This window comes from Macrosteles quadrilineatus, unplaced genomic scaffold (genome assembly GCF_028750875.1).
Source record: "Macrosteles quadrilineatus isolate MER2022 unplaced genomic scaffold, UCM_ALF_1.0 Scaffold_1__1_contigs__length_201487025, whole genome shotgun sequence".
Taxonomy (NCBI): domain Eukaryota; kingdom Metazoa; phylum Arthropoda; class Insecta; order Hemiptera; family Cicadellidae; genus Macrosteles; species Macrosteles quadrilineatus.
Genome location: NW_026542594.1, coordinates 1929132 through 1951248, shown reverse-complemented (window position 1 = coordinate 1951248; position 22117 = coordinate 1929132). Strand labels below are relative to the sequence as shown.

At 35.4% G+C, this 22117-nt stretch overlaps 1 protein-coding gene across 1 annotated transcript in view; it reads right to left on the bottom strand.

Moving 5' to 3' along the window:
• Window positions 1–22117, bottom strand: part of LOC128983122 (shootin-1-like) — a 61507-nt gene that overhangs the window by 14737 nt on the left and 24653 nt on the right. Inside the window, exons 3-4 of the mRNA XM_054402289.1 lie at window positions 16565–16678; window positions 11079–11173 (exon numbers count right to left, since the gene is read on the bottom strand). Coding sequence (XP_054258264.1) covers window positions 11079–11173; window positions 16565–16678 — 209 coding nt within the window. The remainder of the gene's footprint in view (window positions 1–11078; window positions 11174–16564; window positions 16679–22117) is intronic.

Here is a 22117-nt window from a genome sequence, read left to right as displayed (position 1 = left end):
CCTGAGCAAGAATTCAGAAAAGAAAATAATAACTTTTGAGAACAAAGTTTTGAGAACTATATATGGGCCAGTATGTGAAGATGGAGTATGGAGAATCCGCCACAACCGGGAGCTAAGAGAATTATTTCAAGACCCTGATATCATTGGAGAAGTTAAGAGTAGAAGATTAAGGTGGGTTGGCCATATCCTAAGGAGAAAGGAGGAGAGTCTACTGAAGATAGCACTCAGAGGAAATCCGAGGGGAAGAAGACCAATAGGTAGACCGAAAGCCTAGTAGTTGAAGTAGGTGGGGTCAAGTACGAAAAGATTTGGAAAGGATGAGGCTTGTAGAGGAAGATGCATGGGACCGAGACTATTGGCGACAGCGTGTTGGCGAGGCCAAGTACCAGCTAGGGTACAAGTGGCCATGGCAGTAAGTAAGTAAGTAAGTATATTGAAGCATTGTCATGCGCTTAATTTTTACGAAGAAAATTCCAAATAAACTGTGAATTTAAAACTCCCATGTTATTCTTATGAAGATGTAGTTATAACTGTTGTAGTTTGCTTGTATAAATAATATAAGAATTAAATATAGACCAACAGCAGTGCTGTAGTTAGCATAAGTTCTGGCATCCACCGCTAGGATACAGTGCCACAGTACACAAGACGAAACTCTCACTCGGCGGGACATGAGGATGCAGATCTTTTGACTGGGATTGGAGTGAATGATTCTCGTAATTTTTTAGAAGAACGTCACAGGAAGAAGACGAAATTGAAGAGTCCCAACAATATCAGAACGAGCTTTGGAAATTCAACAGCAATGGGAACAAGAACTTAACTATATTTCATCAAAATACTGACCGAATAGCAAATAAAGTCGACCGGCTAAATCATTTGCTCAATAAAACCAGTCCTAATTTGGTCATAGTGACTGAGCATGGTCAAAGTACGAGCACTATATCTAACACTAAATTGATGAACTATAGTCTGGTGTCTGCTTTTTGTAGAGACCATACTATTAAAGGAGGAGTGGCAATATACAAGCAAGACAACCTAGAAAATGAAATCTCCTCATTGAATGTTGAGCATTTAAGCACACCCATGATATGTGAAGTATCAGCTGTTGCAATAAACTTAGATAGGAAATCAAGCCTTTACGTTCTGGGTATATACCGCCCACCTAAACATGACAAGGAATCCTTCCTCTTAGCCCTACAGACTCTATCAACCATCCTAGATCATTGGATAAATACCAGGAACATAGTCATCTTAATCATTGGAGATTTTAATGTTAACTCCCTCCAACCTTCTACAGAAAGATCCCAACTTAAAGAACTACTGGCAGCCTACAACATTGAAAGGATTAATCTCCCTCCAACTCGCATTACGCATGACACAATTTCTTCCATTGATATGATCTGTATTTCTTCTGGATGCAAGGACAAATTGAGAGTGCATGTGGAACAAACTGGTATTTCAGATCACACAGGTCAGTTCTGCGAATTAAATCTCGCAGTGAGAGAAAACTCCTTTATCTCAACTACTTGCAGGCATATGAATCCCAATAGTCTAGGAGATCTAAAGAAACTACTCGCTAATGAGTCATGGGCTGAAGTCTTAGAATGTGACAATATTGAGGAAAGTTACAACAATTTCCTCACCTTGATTACACAGGCTCTGAATAGTTCATATTCTTTGAAAAGAACCCGAAGAAGGGCGAATGGGCCAGTCAAGAATGTGTTGCGGAGGCTTCCAATTTGAGGGAACGATTTCTGAAAGCTCATGACAAATATGTTCTAAGTGGTAGTAGAGCAGACAAGGAAATTGCTAATAATCTTAAAAAGTCATATGATTTGAAGCTGCGTGCACTTAGAATAGAAGCAAGTATTACTTTGATCTCTGAATCAAATAACAAAGGAAAAGCCATTTGGAAGATCATTAATAGTGAACGGAAGCAAAAACAAGAAACTTCTTACATTCAAAGACTCAACCTAGGGGACACAAGAGTTGACGATCCTATGGTAATCTCCAATGAGTTTAACAAGTACTTCACATCAATAGCTGAAGAAACACTAAAGAAGAATGGACTTCAAGATACTGAGTACACGCAATCTAGGGTATGGGAAATTGAGGCCCCTGTTTTCATTCTAAACCCCATTACAAAGGAAGAGCTTCACAAGATAATTTCGGATATGAAGAACAAAACATCATCGGGTCTTGATGAGTTTTCTTCGCTGATGGTGAAGTATTGCAAGGACGAGCTTATAACACCTTTGCTCCATATTTTCAATTTGAGCTTTAAGAATGGCCATGTCCCTAGCAAAATGAAAATGTCGAAAGTGATCCCCCTTCATAAAGCAGGCAGCAAGGATGAAGTGGAAAACTATAGGCCGATTTCACTGATCTCAACCTTTTCCAAAATTATTGAAAAGGCAGTAATGCACAGGATAATGGAACATCTTAAACTGAATGACATTAATCTTAGGGAACAGCATGGTTTCACACCAAAGAGGTCAACATCTACAGCGCTTGTGTGTCTTATTGAGTACATCGTAGACAAACTTGAAGATGGTGATACTGTTGTGAGTGTTTTTCTGGACTTGAGCAAGGCTTTCGACTGCCTCAGCCATGAACTAATATTAAAGAAACTTTGTGCTCTTGGCTTTCAGGAAAAAGCTATTTTGTGGTTTGGGAGTTACCTGAAAGAAAGAGAACAGGTGGTGGAGATTAAGAAAAATTTGAATGGATCAATTTCTTCGGTCCGATCAAATAGGCTTCCAACTATAATAGAGGTGTTCCACAAGGTTCTGTTTTGGGCCCTATTCTTTTTACACTTTTTACATCAGACTTGCCTTCTTACACTGGTCCTTACTGCAATGCAATTATGTATGCAGACGACACAGTTCTCGTCACAGCCCATAAAAATAAGGAAGATCTAGAAATCCAGTCCTTCATTGCTGTTAACATGGCTATGGAGTATTGTAATAAGAATGGCCTCGTCTTCAATGAAGCAAAGACAAAACAGCTTACTCTGGGCAGATTGAAAGCGGATGTGTCACAGCTTCCTAATATCGATCGGGTGGACGCTACAAAACACCTAGGCCTAGTAATTGACGAATCCTTGTTATGGACTGATCATGTTGATGAATTATGCAACAAGTTAAATAGCGCAAAATTCGCCATCAGAAGAGTGAAGCACATCAGCTCTGATGAGGCCATCAAGATAGCTTACACCTCTCTGTTCGAGTGCCACTTGCGGTATGGAATTGTTCTTTGGGGTGCTGCATCATTTAACAACTTAAAGCGCGTCCTTGTGGTTCAAAAGAGTGCTGTCCGAGTGCTGGCTAATCTCAAAAATGAAGAAAGCTGCAGAAGATCCTTTAAAGAATTAAGGCTTCAAACTGTGATCAATATCTATCTGCTGGAAGTGATCTGCTTTGCCGTCTCCAAGAACCTGCAACGAAATTTCAACAACCACGATCACAATACGACAAATGCTCAGGACTTCAACTTACCAGTACATCACGCGCTGCGATTCCAACTGAAGCCATCTTATACTGGAGCTAAACTTTTTAACGCACTGCCTACAGAATTGAAGAGAACCTCCCCTAATATGTTCAAGAGAAGACTCTCCAAATGGCTACTCCTGCATCCATTTTACAAAATGAGTGAATTCATGGACTGGCAGAACTTTGAAACGTAAATTAAGATGTTAGGTTTCATTTTATTATATGTATTCTGACTCTATTGTTAATCTTGAAGATTGTACAATAAAGATTCTCTCTCTCTCTCTCTCTCTCTCTCTCTCTCTCTCTCTCTCTCTCTCTCTCACTCTCTCTCTCTCTCTCTAGGAGCGCTGTGTAGTTATGTAGTGTGTGCGCCTTAACTACACTGAGCTCCCAGCAGTGGATGCCAGAACTTATGCTAACCGCAGCACTGCTGTCAGTCCATATTTAATTATATTTGTCAATAATAATATATATTTTGATCAAATTATGAAATTTATTTATTTCATTTTAATCTATTAAAATTTAACTATGAAAACATTTTATACCTTCCCTGTAGTAGCAGCAAACCTATAGGTACTCGTTAAACTAATGTTATTCACATCTATATAAATAAAATTAGACTTTTGTCTGTACATTGCTCAGAACTATATATTTTTACGTTTTATACATTAAAGAAGCCGAAACAAATCTTATCTCTATTTCTGTCTGTCTGTCTGTCTGTCTATCTGTCTGTCACGGCGCAAGAAACATTTTACACGGCCTTCTCCTGAAAAACGAGAGTACCTATCAAGATCCAAATAATTTTAATGTATTCACTGGATTGGCGAGAGTGTCTTTAGCCATTAAAATATGGCCTCACTACTTTGTAAATAAAACTACGGATGTTCAAAAACGCAGTTTTATGCGATTTTTGTCAAGTTTTCTCCCAATGTTTATCACATAATCATCTATGAAGTAGGCCTAATGAACATGATTATTATAGGTTCGGATCATGATTATTTTTCTAGCTGTCACTGATATGTTTCCATTAAATGTTGATTACAAATACCGCAACCATTTCCAATCACTTTTTGAAAGCAAATCCAAACCAAGTGAGATTGAAAACTATTTTCTTACATGGATTTAAATTATCGCAAGTGCAATAATGTATAACCAATCATCTAGGTCAGGAATCAGAGATTCTTTGTGTATAAGAAGTGTTCTTGAGTTTTAATAACCGGGAAGAAGACCTGGAATCAGTGTTGTATAGGGCTGGGAAACTTACATTTTTATTAAATCATCGTTGCCAATAGCTTACAAACAAGGTTTACACTCATTGGCGGCGCTTCAATGGCGGTTGTGTAAAAGTGTAAAGTAAAAAATCACAATTGCAGTGGGTGATTGTAACAGAGGTTTACGGATGATGCCAAACTCGCTTTTCCAATGTGTCACTTTCTGTTTTCTACTCGCCGCTATGTGATGCAATCACTGGACCATACAGCCAATAGGCCCATAGCCCATCTCTTGTTGTTAAATGGTGAGGTTGAGGTAGTATTTTAACTAATTTTAACCATTGTGGAAAGTAACTTTCAATTATAGGCCTACCTTAGTAGTCCAGTCAATGAATGATCCAAAAGTAGGTGTAGAGTGCGTGAGTTGGTAACTAAGCGATTCCTTCAGAAACTTGTTCAGGGGGCTTAGGGTGTTAACATACCAAAAGTCCTGACTCCTAGGTGGTGAGCCAGGGGGTGGAGGGGGGAAAAAGGGGGGGAGAAAGGTACGCATTTTGGGTTTTTTGATTATATCTCAAAAACTATCAACTTTTTGTATACTATAGTAAATTATAAAATTGAAGAAGATTAAATTTTTTACAAGAAAAGTATATAATGTGTTTATTTTGGTTCAACAGATTACGAGTTATAACTTATTTAATTAATATCTTATCAAAATATTCCTTCCATAAGAAATACATGTAAATTAGTATGCGAAATGGAGCGAATCCTATCCGCCTAAAGGAAATATAACTGATATTCTGGAAATCTTGACAAAATTTCCAGTAATTTGACACTTTAATCATGAAATTTTGTCAAAGATTAAAGCGAGGGTGAGCGTTTAAAAACGGGATGATTTGAGGTTTTTTTTATATTTCCAATAAAAAAACACCAAAACTCGACATTTTGTTACCTCGCCCTCGCCTTAATTTTGGATCAATTTTAATGATTAAAGTGTCAAATTACTGGAAATTTTGTCAAGATTTCCAGAATATCAGTTATATTTCCTTTGGGCGGATAGGATTCGCCCCATTTCACATACTAATTTACATGTATTTCTTATGGAAGGAGTATTTTGATAAGATATTAATTAAATAAGTTATAACTCGTAATCTGTTGAACCAAAATAAACACATTCTTTACTTTTCTTGTAGAATATTTAATCTTCTTCAATTTTATAATTTACTATAGTATACAAAAAGTTGATAGTTTTTGAGATATAATCAAAAAACCCAAAATGCGTACCTTTCTCCCCCCCTTTTCCCCCCCTCCACCCACTGGCTCACCACCTAGGAGTCAGGACTTTTGGTATGTTAACACCCTAAGCCCCCTGAACAAGTTTCTGAAGGAATCGCTTAGTTACCAACTCACGCACTCTACACCTCATTCCTTGACTGGAGGACTATGCTTCATAGATCTATAAAGCATTTTTTTAGTTTGATCATAGGATATAACATATGGACCAAAATGATCCGGGTGACATTTAATTGTGAAGCATTTGTTTTGGCTTGAAACTTTCAGATACCGTATTTGCGAAGGTTCACCAGCATATCTGAAAATATGCAATAAGGAGATATTTTAGTTAAAGTTAAAGTCCTATAAGGCAAATGGAATTTTGCTTAGCCTGCAAGTTTGCTGCGGCAGAAGTATTTTTTAATTAGTACGTACTCTAAGGGTTATTGTCATTGGTGTATTGGGGCGGGAACGGCGTTCCCACTCTACTTTTTCCAAAGAACCTGTATCAGTAAGTAATCCGTATTTTTCCCTGATAATGATAGGCGTTCCCACACTGGAAAATTTACGACTACACCATTCGTATTATTACACTCAATATTTTTTGAAAGCAATGTCCCAATAAAGTTATAGCAAGTAGCAAATTGAAACAATGTCAAGCTAGAAATGTTTTGGCAAGTTGCCAGCCAGACAGTCACAGACCCAATACTGAATGAATCTTGCTAAATGCAGGAGTGGGTTTGACGTCAACCCACCGGAAGTTGGTAAATTTGTCCACCACTTGATCACTCATGATCATTTTTGTAAATTGGGACTGACTAATGGTTCTTTCATTTTACGGTCAGTGCCCCCGTTAATCCTCAGTGATTTAAAGAAAAGATTGGTCTGTTTTGTGATGTAAAGTTTTAGTTTATTCAGTTCATGGTACAAATATGTGAAGCCATCCAAACTATTTCCTGATTTGAGAACTAGACAACCTAAAGACCCCTGTTAGCATGATCTATTATTTCCAATAATATATAGGTAATTACTGTACCAAACTATACTAAATGCAACAAAACTACAAACTTCTTTGCTCTAATACGAGCAAAGTCTGTTTATCCAAAAAAATATTATTATTATTTTTCTCTGCTTTGTGAGAATGCATGCATGCATAGGCGTTTCACAGTGAGTGAGAGGTTATGTTCGTTCAAACCAAATGACTTAAGTTTCAGGGTTTTTTTCTTCTTTTTTTCCAGTCAGCTCAGCTTGGCCGGCACTGCCAGTCTTCTGTGCAAACAAACAGTTCAAACATGGTCTACGGACCATGAAAACAAAGAGGACCAAATATGAGCAATCCAAAAAGAATTCCATAGATTATAAAGCAATACTTATGTCATTGTCATTACATTTTAGATTTTTTAGTGTGCTGCCAACTACTTTGTTTTAAGTTAAAGTGCCTGCCACAAACCGCCGTAGAAGTATAGTATATTAAGAAAACTTTGTTAAAAAAAAGAGAAAAAAAATGTAAACTATTTGTTTGTTAGCCTTATATTGTATCAATTGGACCTCACCGACAAGTTTTTTTAAACTTGGTGAGGCCAAGCTGTTGTAATTTCCATAACAAATATATTTGAATTTGAATCCGTCTGTCTGTCTGTAATATATCTCAAAATCCAGTGCAAGTATTTTAAATAAATTTTGGAATTAAGGACTTGAAGCATTAAAAGTGTGATTAAAACCCGCCACTACCTCACAAAAATTTGTATTTCGCTACAGAATTCATTTGAAAATTTTAAAATTTAACATTGGCTGTATGGGTTACCGAGTAACTATGTTGGTTGAACAAAATAACGAGTTAAAAGTAAACAAGAGTTGTAAGATGTGTTAAATAAGACATCCACAGTACTAGTAAATTATTATAAAATACAGTACACAGAAATAAACCTCAGTTGTAACTATTGAGCAAAGATTACACTAAAGATTACTCTTTATAGGGGAAAATAGAGCAAGTGTTAATGAATGTTATGTGTTGGTGACATTTGAGTGCACTGGCGTCAACTCAATGTTTTATTCTTATTCAAGGGTAGATTTTAAAATCTGTACACACTCTTTTTTATAGTTTACATAATTTGGACAGCTGTATTAATAATAAATTGAAATTCCACTGGGACTTAAATAATAAAAGCCAAAATTAGTTGTAAAAATTGTGAGTTTCCTTTATATTGCTTTTACAATTAAAATAAACTATATTAACCCCGGTACTTTGCCACTTAAACTACCTAGATTTAAACAGGTTTAGTAGAACGAAAATGTATCCTTACATACTTACTATTCTAATGTAATAATTTGTATTTTTTTTTTATAAGTTGGTACCTATGTAAAATAACATTTATTAATTTTACTTTAAAAACGGCGCTTTCTCAACCCTTCTAAAGAAAACGTTAACTAACTACAGACATGAACACTAAAGTGATTTACTGATTGTTTGCACGGTTGATTTGAAAAAGGACAAGGTATAGAAAAAAATATATACTGTCAAAGTAATTACAGTAAATGTTCAATATGGTTAGGGAATTTATAGGCTATATAGATATAAAAGAGGAAATAAGTATGTATGTATGTATGTTGCGAATGGACTCTAAAACCGCACAACAGAATTTAATTAAACTTTCGAGGATGAAGAATGTTTCAAGGATGGTGCATGTAAAGTTTGGGGCAGATCCGCCAAAGGGCTCCGCCACTTATGGGGTTTTAAGGAATTCAATGTTAGACTTTTTGAACTACAATGCTTTCAAAGCGATGATATTTACTTTCACCATGTGTTTTGTAGGTTTGAATAGTTACAACATTCAGTGTTGTAAGTTACAATGCTATTCAGCGAATTTCAAATCAATATTTTAATGTTTTTCTCATGATCAAAGATGAATATAAAAAATATCAATTACCGTTATTTTATATTTCAACAATATTGTTGACTAAACTTAAGATGTTGGTCCACCCTTAGTAACATATTTTCATGTAAACTATGAACCCCTGCAGACAAGCTTAACGCATGCCTAAAAGCTTAATTTGTTAATAATTAATTAGCTTTGATTGTTAAAAGCTTAAAAATTTTCTATTTTGTTTTTGGTATATTTTTTATTATTTATTGCTTACAACAAATTACCCCACCATTTAAAATAATATTCGTTAAGTGCAGCAACGGACGTCAGGGAACAATATTGTTGACTAAACTTAAGATGTTGGTCTAACTTTAGTAACATATTTTCATCAACTATGAACCCCTGCTATAATATACTATATAATAATACTAATATGGGAAACTTAAATCTACCCAAGCTTTGCAACGGAACCAGACTGACGATTAAAAAATATTACACCAAACTTGATCGAGGCAACAATTAGCAGTGGTAAGTTCAAAGGAGAAATAGTCTTAATCCTAAAAATAACAATCATTTAATCCGAAATACACTTTGAATTCAAGCGAAACTACAATTTCCTTTGTGTCTTGCTTTTGCAATCATCATTAATAAGGCACAAGGGTAGTCGCCGATTTAAATTTAATGCATGCTTTATACAATAAGTAATAAGAAAGTTGCATGCTCACGTGTTGGTACGCCTAAAAAAAGTATATATTTATACACCTAATGAAAAAACAATAGTTATTTGTGTAACTAGTGCAAAGTGGCACTTTGCTGCACTTGGGAGAAATGCTCACGCACAACCCGTAGGCGAATGTAGAATGTTTCTCGGGTGCAGCAAAGGCAATTTGCACTCGTGTTACACATTATGATTATATTTTTCCTACAGTTATTACAGAGGATAGAAATAATTAGTCTTTCAAACACTAAACAACACAAAATAACAACACGTTTTAGGTTATGTTAAATCCAAACTTTGAACGAACTGGGAAACACAGCAACAGCTGATCGTAGTCATAGTATCTTTTAAGTGTTGCCAACTTATTTTCAAGCATACAATACACGGATTACATGCACGCTGTTTTGTGTTGTTACTTTGGAATACTGGAGTGCGGCAAAAAAAAGAGTGTGGCAAAAGTAAGTAAATGCAGCAATTAGCAACTTTCTGTACTATAATCACTGCAAGGAAGCCCACTTAGTCAGGTGACTGTAGGAAAAAACATTGATTATATCCACTTTCAATAAAGTAAAATACATATTATATTTTGTTCTTGGTATATTTTTTATCGTAAACAACAAATTACCATTTAAAATAATAGTTGTTAAGCGCAGCAACACACGCCAGGGAACACTAGTATTACAATAAAAATGTATGTATTTTAAGGAAAAACTATTTCAGTGATTCTGTAGAATATTATTTAAAGTTGAATGGCAAACAGAAGTTTTGTTATAGATGAATAATGCAACATGTCTGAAGGTCAGTTGATCCATCAAGACATTTAAGACAGGCAGGCAGTGAACAGTAAGGATCTGTTGGCCTTGTGAAGTGTGAAGTGTAAGGCCATCACATGGTGTGTCCGAAGGTGACATGATATATACAGAGTTTGTATTGAAGGAAACGATTTTGGTAAAACGCCTAATAATCCATACTTGATTATAAAAATTATAATGTTGTACTATTGATTGTCTAGGCTTCTAGCATTTAGAGATTGCTTTCTTTGATCAAAAATACAATGAAAAGGGGTCTACTGTATTTAAAAATTGGGAAGCCTCACATGTGAGGCACCGTGCCATAAGGTAGCATTTCATTCACTTAATAAAAAGTTAAATCAAGAACAAAAATAACTTGTTTCAGTTGAGCTACAAAACATTGTTTGCTACTGAACAATTGCAGTTCTTTCCAAAATACCAATAGGTACCAATTGTTTTATTCATGCCAAACTTATTCTTGTTAGTTACCTACTAAAGAATCTTTGTCTCCCTATCAGCTATAATAGAATAGAAAAAGCTGAAATAAAAAATAATACTCCAATAATAGCACACTTTATTAAAGGCTCTTTGAACAATCGCATCTCGTAAAAGACGGATGGCTACAACTATTCTCTATATGGTTGGGATTTCTACTTTTGATGATTGATGACATGTTGTTTAGTCATGATTGTTTTTTTACCCACTTATTTGACTTGTAACAGTATTTGACTCACCATAGATGCCCTTTGCATCGCCTTCTGCATCGTTCCTGTCTCCAACTCAAACTGATTCTTCAATTGGTCATACTCTTTGTACACAGCCTCTGATACTGTAACATTATTGAAGTTTTAAGTAAATTTCAATAAATTTCTGATCAATGACTGTCATGTATTCCTACCCCTTTTATAGTTGTATTCTTTCATTTACTGAGCTGAGCGAGTAAAGCTCTTATACGTTGACTCTTATGTATTTCTTCATACGCAAACTCCTCCTAGATGGCTAAAGCAATCCTTTATTTTTACATTTTGCATGGTGATAAGACAATATCAGTGAGTGCCAACATCTATGTGGCATTAACAAATTCTCCCAGAAATCCACCCCAGGGGTCTTATAGCCCAGTCAATAAATGTTTTTTATCGCAACTAAATGGTGGAAAGCTGGATTGTTTTATATGTGATAGAACCACATGAGAGGTGTATTTTCCCAAAAGTCCCCACTTCTACCCCTTGAGCTTTCCCCCCACCCCCCTCCAAACATAGAAATTGCAGTGTTTTACTTAATTGGTCATAATTCGAATGCTATCTAAGCTATCGAGCTGCAATTTGTTTTGTTTTATTTCTGATTAGTTTTCCTACAACTTTCGTATTTACAACATTTCTCTAAAATCAATACTTAGGGAGATATAAAATTTAAACTTTGTTAAAAGCTTTGTTTCAGAGTGCAAAATTTGGTTTTTCTCTATATATACTTTTAAATAGAAATAATACGCAAATATGGTTCATACAACAGTTTTAGTACGTTTTTCAAGGTTTACAAATATATTATTGGTTAGTCATCTAGGTGACCAGGTGAAGAGCTGGGCGTCGGCAAAGAGAGCGCGTGCGGGCTAGTTGAACACTTCTGCGCTGCGTCATCGCATCTAGCCCAGCCAATAAACGCACAAACTGCCTTTTTTCGTAGCTAAATAGTGGAAAGCTGAGTTTGTTATATGTGATGAAACCACTTAAGACGTGTATTTTCAAAAAGTTTACGATTCTCCACCTTGAGCTTTTTCCCCCAACCCCCTCTAAACCTGGAAATTACAGTCGTTCACTTTACTGGATATAATTCAAATTCTACGCATGCCATCGTAGTGAAATTTGATTTGTATTATTATTATTATTATTATTATTATTATAAGTTTATCTTCAACTTTTGTACTAAATGTTTTCTTATAAAACTATATCCAAAGAGATATAGCGTTTTAACTTTTTTTGATAATGTTTATGTTTTAGAGTACAAAATTTTGTTTTACCCTCTATATATTTTTTCCAAATAAAATACTCATAATGTGTCAGAAACAAAGTTTTAGTGTTTCTTAAGGTTTATAAGTATATGTATTTGGTTAGTCATCTGAAATGACTGATGTAATGTGGGCATTGGCAAAGACAGCGCGTGCAGGCTTCTTAAAGCATCCGCGCAGCCCCGCCCGTCGATGCATAAGGACCGGCACCGCTAAGTTCTCAACTGTTTCATACAAATCGGAAGACTTCCTAATTTGTAGCCTAATTTACTACCAAAAAAATCTGTTTCCAAGCTAAACCGTGACTAAATGAAGCATCTCGCTGTCAGTAAAAAGTTTTTGTCAACCCACTAATCCTTGATACAAACTGCGTCCTATTATTGATATTTCCCTCTCTTCACGCTTCCCACTAGCAAGGGTTAGCTTTCTGCTCTGCCATGAGTTGTAAGCCTGTGTTAAAATAATATCACGAACAACGTAGAAAACTGTTGTTAATATTTATAAGCCATTTTTACTCATGATAATGAATATACAAATTAAAACCAGTCAATGTTAAAACCAACTTTTTTATTAAGTCTATAAATATAATTGAGGAGATTTTAAAAAACTTAATAAGCGCCTTCAACTTTATAAGCGATGTTAAACGTTTGCATAATGTCTACCACGAACCAATAAAGAACTATTATGCTGACTCATTTTTAAGATAACATGAAAACAATCAAATATTAGAGAACAGAACGTCACCAAGATTATGAAAAAAACCCAATTTGATTGACACCTCTTCACAATATGTTAAGAAAGGAAATTTGAATAACTTTCCTGTATGTATCCCGTAAATAGTCTTGCCTGCATGTATGGGGACACAAATACAGTTTTTTACTTACTTATTTATAACTTTTGGATATATACCTTATTACATTAATTAATTGGAAAGTAAATAAAAGAAAATGCGTCTAATAGCCTAACACTTAAAACATAAATTTACACTTATAATGTTACTCACAATACTGTAAATATACATAAAAGATGGTAAGTGGTGGTAGATTTCGATTCGACACTGGAATCATCCTCAGACCCATAGGCGAATGGGGTCATCTCATCATTGGGTTCAGTATGTTTCTTACACGCTTTATGTAATGTAATATATGTATCCATGTATATTATTGTCATTAGGTGTATACGTTGACAGAAATAATTAAATAAATTATTATTTGAAATGAGGAACGAGTTAAGACTAACAATAAATTTAAGAAATGTACAAATAATTAGGTTTAATCTAATTATTATTTTTTTGCAGTTTACTGTTTAGATCGTTACTGACCGCGAGGCGCAGTTAGTATAAATCTTGCGGAATCTTGCGAGTCCCATTGGTGGAAGATAATGGAAAGCACATTGTAACGTAAGGAAGAGCAAAGAGTATGTTTATAGTGATTTATAAAGTTTTTATTAGGCCTATTGTTCTATACCTCAATCTATCAAGCTTCCGTTGGTCAAAGATGAAGAAATCAAGTATTACAAGTATTGCAAGTATAACAAGTAAGTAGGTAGAGATTAATTTACCTGAACCAAAACTGGTTATAAAAAAGTAAATTATTGGGTTGCATCTAAATAACAATTGTTTTTGCAGTTCACGGTCAAGCATGGATACAGATTGTTTTGGTAGTAAAGTACAAAGTACAACACTTTAGCATTTGTATACAACCTTTGAGTACTTAGCAATGTCGGTGCCTACGACGCGACGCATCGACGGGTGGGGCTGGGCTGCGCAGATGCTTTGAAGAAGCCTGCGCGCGCTCTCTTGCGACGCACCACACTATATAGTGTATATACATCAGTTCGTTCAGACGACTAACCAAATATATATTTATAAACCGCAAGAAACATACACAATATTTTTTTTTGAAACATTTTGCACATTTTATTTGGAAAAAATATATAGAGGGTAAAACAAAATTGTGTACTCTAAAACATAAACATGATCAAAAAAAGTTAAAACGCTATATCTCTTTGGATATAGTTTTATAAGAAAACATTTAGTACAAAAGTTAAAGATAAACTTATAATAATAATAATAATAATAATAAAAATCAAATTTCACTACGATGGCATGCGTAGAATTTGAATTATATCCAGTAAAGTGAACGACTGTAATTTCCAGGTTTGGAAGGGGTTGCGAGGAAAAACTTAAGGGGGAAAATCGGGAACTTTTTGAAAAAACACGTCTTAAGTGGTTCCATTACATATAACAAACTCAGCTTTCCACTATTTAGCTACGAAAAAAGGCAGTTTGTGCGTTTATTGGCTGGGCTAGATGCGATGACGCAGCGCAGAAGTGTTCAACTAGCCCACACGCGCTCTCTTTGCCGACGCCCAGCTCTTCACCCGGTCACCTAGATGACTAACCAATAATATATTTGTAAACCTTGAAAAACGTACTAAAACTGTTGTATGAACCATATTTGCGTATTATTTCTATTTAAAAGTATATATAGAGAAAAACAAAATTTTGCACTCTGAAACAAAGCTTTTAACAAAGTTTAAATTTTATATCTCCCTAAGTATTGGTTTTAGAGAAATGTTGTAAATACGAAAGTTGTAGGAAAACTAATCAGAAATAAAACAAAACAAATTGCAGCTCGATAGCTTACATAGCATTCGAATTATGACCAATTAAGTAAAACACTGCAATTTCTATGTTTGGAGGGGGGTGGGGGGAAAGCTCAAGGGGTAGAAGTGGGGACTTTTGGGAAAATACACCTCTCATGTGGTTCTATCACATATAAAAAATCCAGCTTTCCACCATTTAGTTGCGAAAAAGGGTGTTTTATTGCATTCATTGACTGGGCTATTAATGTTTCACTGCAATCCTTATGGAAGCAGTAATTGACACATAAACAAAGGCAAAATATCAGCTGTTGACTTAAATGCAGTATATTAGTAAAAAGCTGGTAAAATTATTTTAACTGTCAATCAGGGACATTAGAATGGAAACAGTATTGGTCATACACATAAACAAATTACAAACCATATAAAAATATTGATTTTTCGGGCCAGTGACTCATCTATTTATTATCAATATTGCTTCTGTTCTAATAATCGTACCATTAATCATCTTCTTATTTATTATTTTTAGTACATGATTAAATCTTGGTTTTAGTTCGAACATGATGTATTCACCTACAGAAAAAATTAATTATTACGTGTATTGTAGCAGTGTTCCATTAGTTTTTTCTAAACTAAACTCTTTTATGCTGTAGAAAGAATATAATAAAACTAGTGGCTTGTAGGGACATAAGTCCCTAAAAAGCTCCATAGTATAAAACAAATTATTTTAATATCCAAACAAACTCTTATCTATTTGTCAAAATATCTCATTTGTTGTTGAAATATATTATCTATATGTCAAAATATAATATCCATATACACCATTTCTTTTGTGTAAAAACAGTTTGTTGTTTGTCTTTGTTTGCTTTTGTCGATGTTATTTTCAATAAATAATTTAAATAAAACTCCAAACTCTGCTAAAGGCAGCAAACATTGTTTGCAAATAAATACTGGTTTAAATATATAATAATAATAATACTGAAAATAGTAATACTGAAATAATACTGATAATAGTGAATAATACTGGTTTACTGGTATAAATAGCTTTGGTTTTTTGATTAATAGTGATAAAAAAAAGGCTTCCCTGATTGGAATTTTGGAAATTGTCTTCGTCAAATATGAAAAGCAAATAAAGGTGTGTTGAGGTAAGCTTAGTTCTTGGCCAAAAATGTTAAATTAGCATCCCTACCCAGTTAATATTTCTTCTAAGTGTATACTCCTTTTGTTAAGGTTTAACAAAATTATTGTAAGGTAAAGGCATACCATTGACCAAACTTAACCCTAGATTTTTTTCTGATCAACATAAAAAAAACTACAATTAGTGTAAGTTTGTGTGGTGGAATTCATCTTAAAGGGGCAATTGACTTTACATATTCTATCGAACAAAATATACCTAATCATTGGCTGATTCCTAACTCTTTTACTGGTTAGGGTTCCAGTACCCAGTTATCGAAACCAATCACGAAATTACTTTTCATCAGCATTGGCATGCATATTTTTGGTTTGTTTAAGACACGTAAAGACGTTTATTTACGTGTCATCACTGAAGTAATGTTGATTATTTTCATATTATAATGTACAGTTTGCACACTGGTGGTATTTGAAGGAACTTACACTTGCGGAGCTGGTTGAGCTGAGTCTCCCTGTCTGATAGCTCCTTGCGTGTGAGGTCCATCTCCCTCTGTAGCTGAGACTGCTTACGTAGCATCTCCTCATGATCTCTGGACACTGAATGAGTCACAGGTTAAACTTTGTGTCACTTATCATATATATAGTACAACAATTTGGTTGTTTGTAAAGAAAAGATAAAAGATAAAGTCTTTTTATATAAGAAGACTCTTATATAATAGATAGGTAGAGAAGGCGAATAAGAATATTCTGTTTAAGAGTCTTCCTTAGTGGAAGCCATGTTGGATTTCTTCCCCATAAGAACAATGTTAAACATTACATCATTTGTGGACACGTAACGGCGTTATTTGTTAAGATATAGCTTTGAAATTTATAATTTGTATTTTTAACATAATAGACTCGTGACTGAGGTTTTTGAATTTCGAAAATCCATTTTCATTTCCTTTCAATAATTAGCATAATTTTAAGCTAATTAATAATCAATTATTCATTATAAAAATTAAAAATTGTGAAATAAAAAACGTCAATCTCTAGAGGACCGCAATTCCTTAAATTTAACTCCTTATCCATAATTATATGACAATTTGCTGATGAGATATTTGGACCCAAAGTTAACATTGTTCTTATGGGGAAGAAATCCAACATGGCTTCCACTAAGGAAGACTCTTAACTTACAAGTTTATATGGACAGTACATGTTTTATTAAGAGATAAGTGCGGTAGTAAAGTCCAGATTGAGGACACCCTAGTTGAAGCCCCAAGAATAAATTTCCACCTGCTTACATAGGGTGGGAGCCTATTTTCATCTTGCATTTGCCAGCATTCACATGAGCCCCAATGGCATGTGTCTACGTGTGGAACCACAGTTAGGAGAATTTCTATTCCCTTGTCAGTAATGGAGTTTCACGCAAAGCAAGGGGGTGAGTAGAATAATGAAGAAGTTAAGAGTACAAGAATGAACTTTACTTTTAAATTATAATTGGTAGTTATGAGGAATTTGTCACTATACAGACTGAGCCACCGACTCACCAAACACAAAACAACTGTAACAACTAACTCGTATAATGTGTACTTACACAGAGAAGTAATGTACAGAAGAAACACACTAAATGGGACAACCGTGCGATTTCAGCTTTGGTATTTTTGGGGCAGAAGTACTTGTAACGAGCAAGGAAAATTCTGAACTGCGAGCACTGTGTGGAAATTCCTATTGCACAGGTCGCATGGTGAGGCATTTGTACATTATGGCAAGAGGGGGGGGGCGGTGCGGGATTTTGTCCTAGACACCATTACTAGTGCTAGACACCACTTTGTTGTATCATGGAGTGCATCCTCGGTTTGTTACTTCTCTGTGGTACTCAATACAAATGTAATTCATTATATTGTTAAATACATTGCTTCAAAAAAGTAAATAATAAGAAGCTTAAATTACTGAATCACTACTCTTCATTTTTTACCTTCATAGGCAAAGAAACTATATCATTCACCACTTTAGCATTTCCGTTTACAATTGAGGTTCTATACCACGAATACTTGAACAGAACTGGTATGGATCATAAACATAAATAAATTATGTTTCTGGCCCAAAAATAAACATTATTTAACATTGCTTGAATAGTACTGCCTAAACCATATGTTAATGCTATTATTAGTACCTAGGATTCGAGCTAGCAATGTAATTTGTTTATTTTTATGATCAACTAGCTGTACCCGCGGGCTTCGCCCCGTTTAGCTTCATAAGTATTCGCATGGCTCATTCACGTCCTGGTTGAAGTTCGTTCGCTACGCTCACTCACCTTTAGGTTGGAGCTCGTTCGCTGCGCTCACTTGCCTTCAGATTAGCTCGTTCGCTACGCTAACTCGCCTCAAGGTTGAAGTTCGTTCGCTACGCTCACTCACCTTTTGGTTGGAAATCAGCTGTTGTCATAAATTAAAAAAAAAATTAATAGTGCTGCACCCTGTTGGTAATCCTTATAACTTTTATGCTGTTGAACATCATAGAACAGAACCAACTTGTTTAATTGAGACAGCTGTTAAGATTCATTAATTCCTTTTAAATATGAAAAATCATAAGATTAACATGGGGAACTACAGAGCCACTGGGGCGGAGCCCGAAAGGGTCTTTGAGATAAGAATATGCTTTAATGTTAATCGGGAATGTGAGCTATCATCATGCCAAATTTCAGCCCAATCCGTCCAGTAGTTTATGCGTGATTGAGCAACAAACACACACACACAAACATACACACAAACATACACACTCACAAACTTTCAGATTTATAATATTAGTACGATACCAGTTCTGTTCAAGTATTCAGACCATACCGTACTGAGAAGATTACTTTTATTTTATTAGCTTTAATGTTAACCTTATTGTTTTGAAATTCACTCAAAGCTCACTAAAGAAGACTATCAGTGGAAACAAAACTGAGTTTACAGAGAAAATGTTGTAACATAAATTGTTTTCAACTATAAAAAATACGAAAATTAAAAATACTAAGTGTAGGCTTGCAAATAAATACATAAAAGCCAATAGGATGTCAAAATAGTGCAATTATTGTAGCTTGGAAACTCCTAAATACCAACCTAAAATCTAGCTCAATGTGATGGAGAAGTACTGATACAGATAGCAGATAGATAAGGAAGGAATGTGGAGAATGTGTAAGCAGTGTTGTCTCAATGATGTTCAGTGTGTCAAGACCCCTTCTCAGCTCAATCGCAGGTAGAACAAGTTTGTACTGTCTTAAATAGATTGGCGTAATTGTTCTAAGCATTAAATTAACTAAAACATTTCTTAAGGTGATTAAGATCTTAAGATTGAATGATATCTTAAAAATTAAAAGAAATCTATTATCATAATACTGGGGAAGCGAGCCGGCCTAGTGGTTAGAGCACGGCACTTCGGTCCCTGAGGTTCCGGGTTCCAATTCTGCCAAATCACCAAAATGGATTTTATCCAAGTGATAATGCCGCAACCCCTATGTCTAGCCTGAAGTAATGAGAAAATCAATCCCGGACTCGTGCCTAGCTTCCTAAGACAAAACAATTATCATCATAGTCTGTGTGTTTGTATGAGCTAAGCTCAAAAACTACTGAGCCGACTGGGCTCAAATTGCTCACAAATGAAGCTACAGCTCCGAGGATGCATATAGAACTATTCCCGCCTCGATATTGACCTAGGACTCTGCCTCGCGGGCTTTCAAAGTTCTGAGGTGAGAGTTTTGAAAGTAAATATTAATTGGTCTCCATGGTAACAAAAAACAAACTACATTTACATACAAATGTAAAATTTATGGTATTAACTTTTAATTAAAATTGTATTCAAAATTTTGTAAGTAGGCAACAATAATTCAACAATGCATAAAAAAAACATGGATACCAAACTTATGAGTTAGTTTATTTAATGTTTAAACAACCCTCGTTTGTAATTTGGGTTGCGTAAAAAACACCCTGCATGAATATAATAGTTTTTTTTCTAAAGCCGATGGATAGAGGTTACATTAAATGGCCAAGGCGGATTACGGAGGCGTGATAACCAGCCTATGACGTAATGTCATTAACTCCAATCACCCGCGCTACCACAACCAGCTGAGATGTAATGTACCAGGAGAGTACGATGATTAACTTATTTGTTTTTCCACCTATTGTCCAGTAGGCTATACAAACCACTCATACAAGACGATGTCAGCTTTGCGGTAATGAGTTTCGTTACATGGTGGAGGGGAAGTGAATATGGCCAAAATTCATGATACGGGTGGTTTCCTCTAAGAAGAAACAAGAGAATATCGTCGGGGTGCGACGTAACGCGAGCCGAGAGATTCAACAGATAAGAGTAAGATTACAATGTGTTTGTCTCGGTCGCGTCCTCAGTTTCAGCCAAGGTCTCGGCACAAACAGTTCACGTTGAGACTACAAAATATATTAAGAAGACACAGTTAAATTAATTAAAACACGTTTTGTATGAACATAAGTCAGACATGTTCACGTAGAAGCCAGTTTAATTTAAGTTTAAAATGTTCAGAGGTAAATTGTAAAACAAAATAATTCCTCGAAGAAACAGAAGAATAGGCAAAAGTAGGAGTAACACTTTTTGTATTAAAAACTTCAGAAGTCATAATTATTGTTGAAAGAATAGATCAAAATTATGCACAATCCTTAGGGGAAAAATATTAACTAGGTAGCGTTCACAGAGGCATCCACAAAATTGAGCGGAGTCATCAAGGGTTCATATTAGTATATTGTTTTTGTCATACTGCAGTAAAAAAATAGTTTTTCCTACAGTCACCCGACAAAGTTGGCTTCCTTGTACTGTTTATAGTACAGAAAGCTGCTAATTGCTGCATATTTATACTTTGCCGTACGGTTTATACTTTGTCGTGCGGTTTATACTTTGCCGCACATCAGGATTCCAACGAAACAACACAAAACAATGTGGTTCTATTATGCATGTAATCCGTGTACGCTTGGAAATAGGTTAGCAAAACTTAAAGATAATAATACTATGAGCAGCTGATTGACTATTATAACTACGATTTAACCTGTCATTTCGTGTTTATAGTTTCGGTATTTATGAACTTTCTAGACTATTCTTTTAAACGTTTTTAAAGATACATTAATCTAACTGCCACAGACGGATCTCACACTATGCTGATGTTCATACTTTACTACTTCCTACGTCGTGGACCTGTATTCACCACGCTCCATAGCATTTTAGTATTTTAGATACGTTAATCTAATTGGCAAAAACATTCCCACACTCCGTACTGCTAGCCTTTACTACTTCTTTCACCATTTCCTATGTCGTGTTCATGCTTTCATCTCTTCTCATAGCATTTCAGCATCGCAGATACATTAAAACTGCTACAAACGGTTTTCAGTTCCCACACTCCGCACTGCTCACCTTTCTACTTCTGCCACCTCTTCCTACGTCGCGGCGGTCGCGGATCTGTTTCCCTCTATTCCCATAGCATTTTAAGATTGTAGATACCTAAATCTAATCGTCATAAACAACTCCGAACAACTCGCCTTTACTACTTTCTTCACCTCTTCCTAATCGCGGACCTGTTTCCCTCCCTTCCCATAGCATTTTAGGATTGTGGATACCTTAATCTAATCGTCATAAACAGTTCCCACACTCCGGACCGCTCGCCTTTACTGCTTTCATCACGACTTCTTACGTCACGGACCTGTTTCCCTCCCTTCCCATAGCATTTTAGGATAACAGATACCTTAATCTAATCGTCACAAACAGTTCCCACAGTCCGGACTGCTTGCCTTTACTACTTCCTTCGCCATATCCTACGTCACGGACCTGTTTCCCTCTCTTCCCATAGCATCATAGGATTGCAAATACCTTAATCTAATGGTCACAAACAGATCCCACACCCCGAACAGATGTTTCCTTCCCTTCCAATAGCATTTTAGGATTACAGATACCTTAATCTAATCGTCATAAACAGTTCCCGCACTCCGAACAGCTCGCCTTGACTACTACCTTCACTACTTCCTACGTCACGGACCTGTTTTCCTCATCCAATAG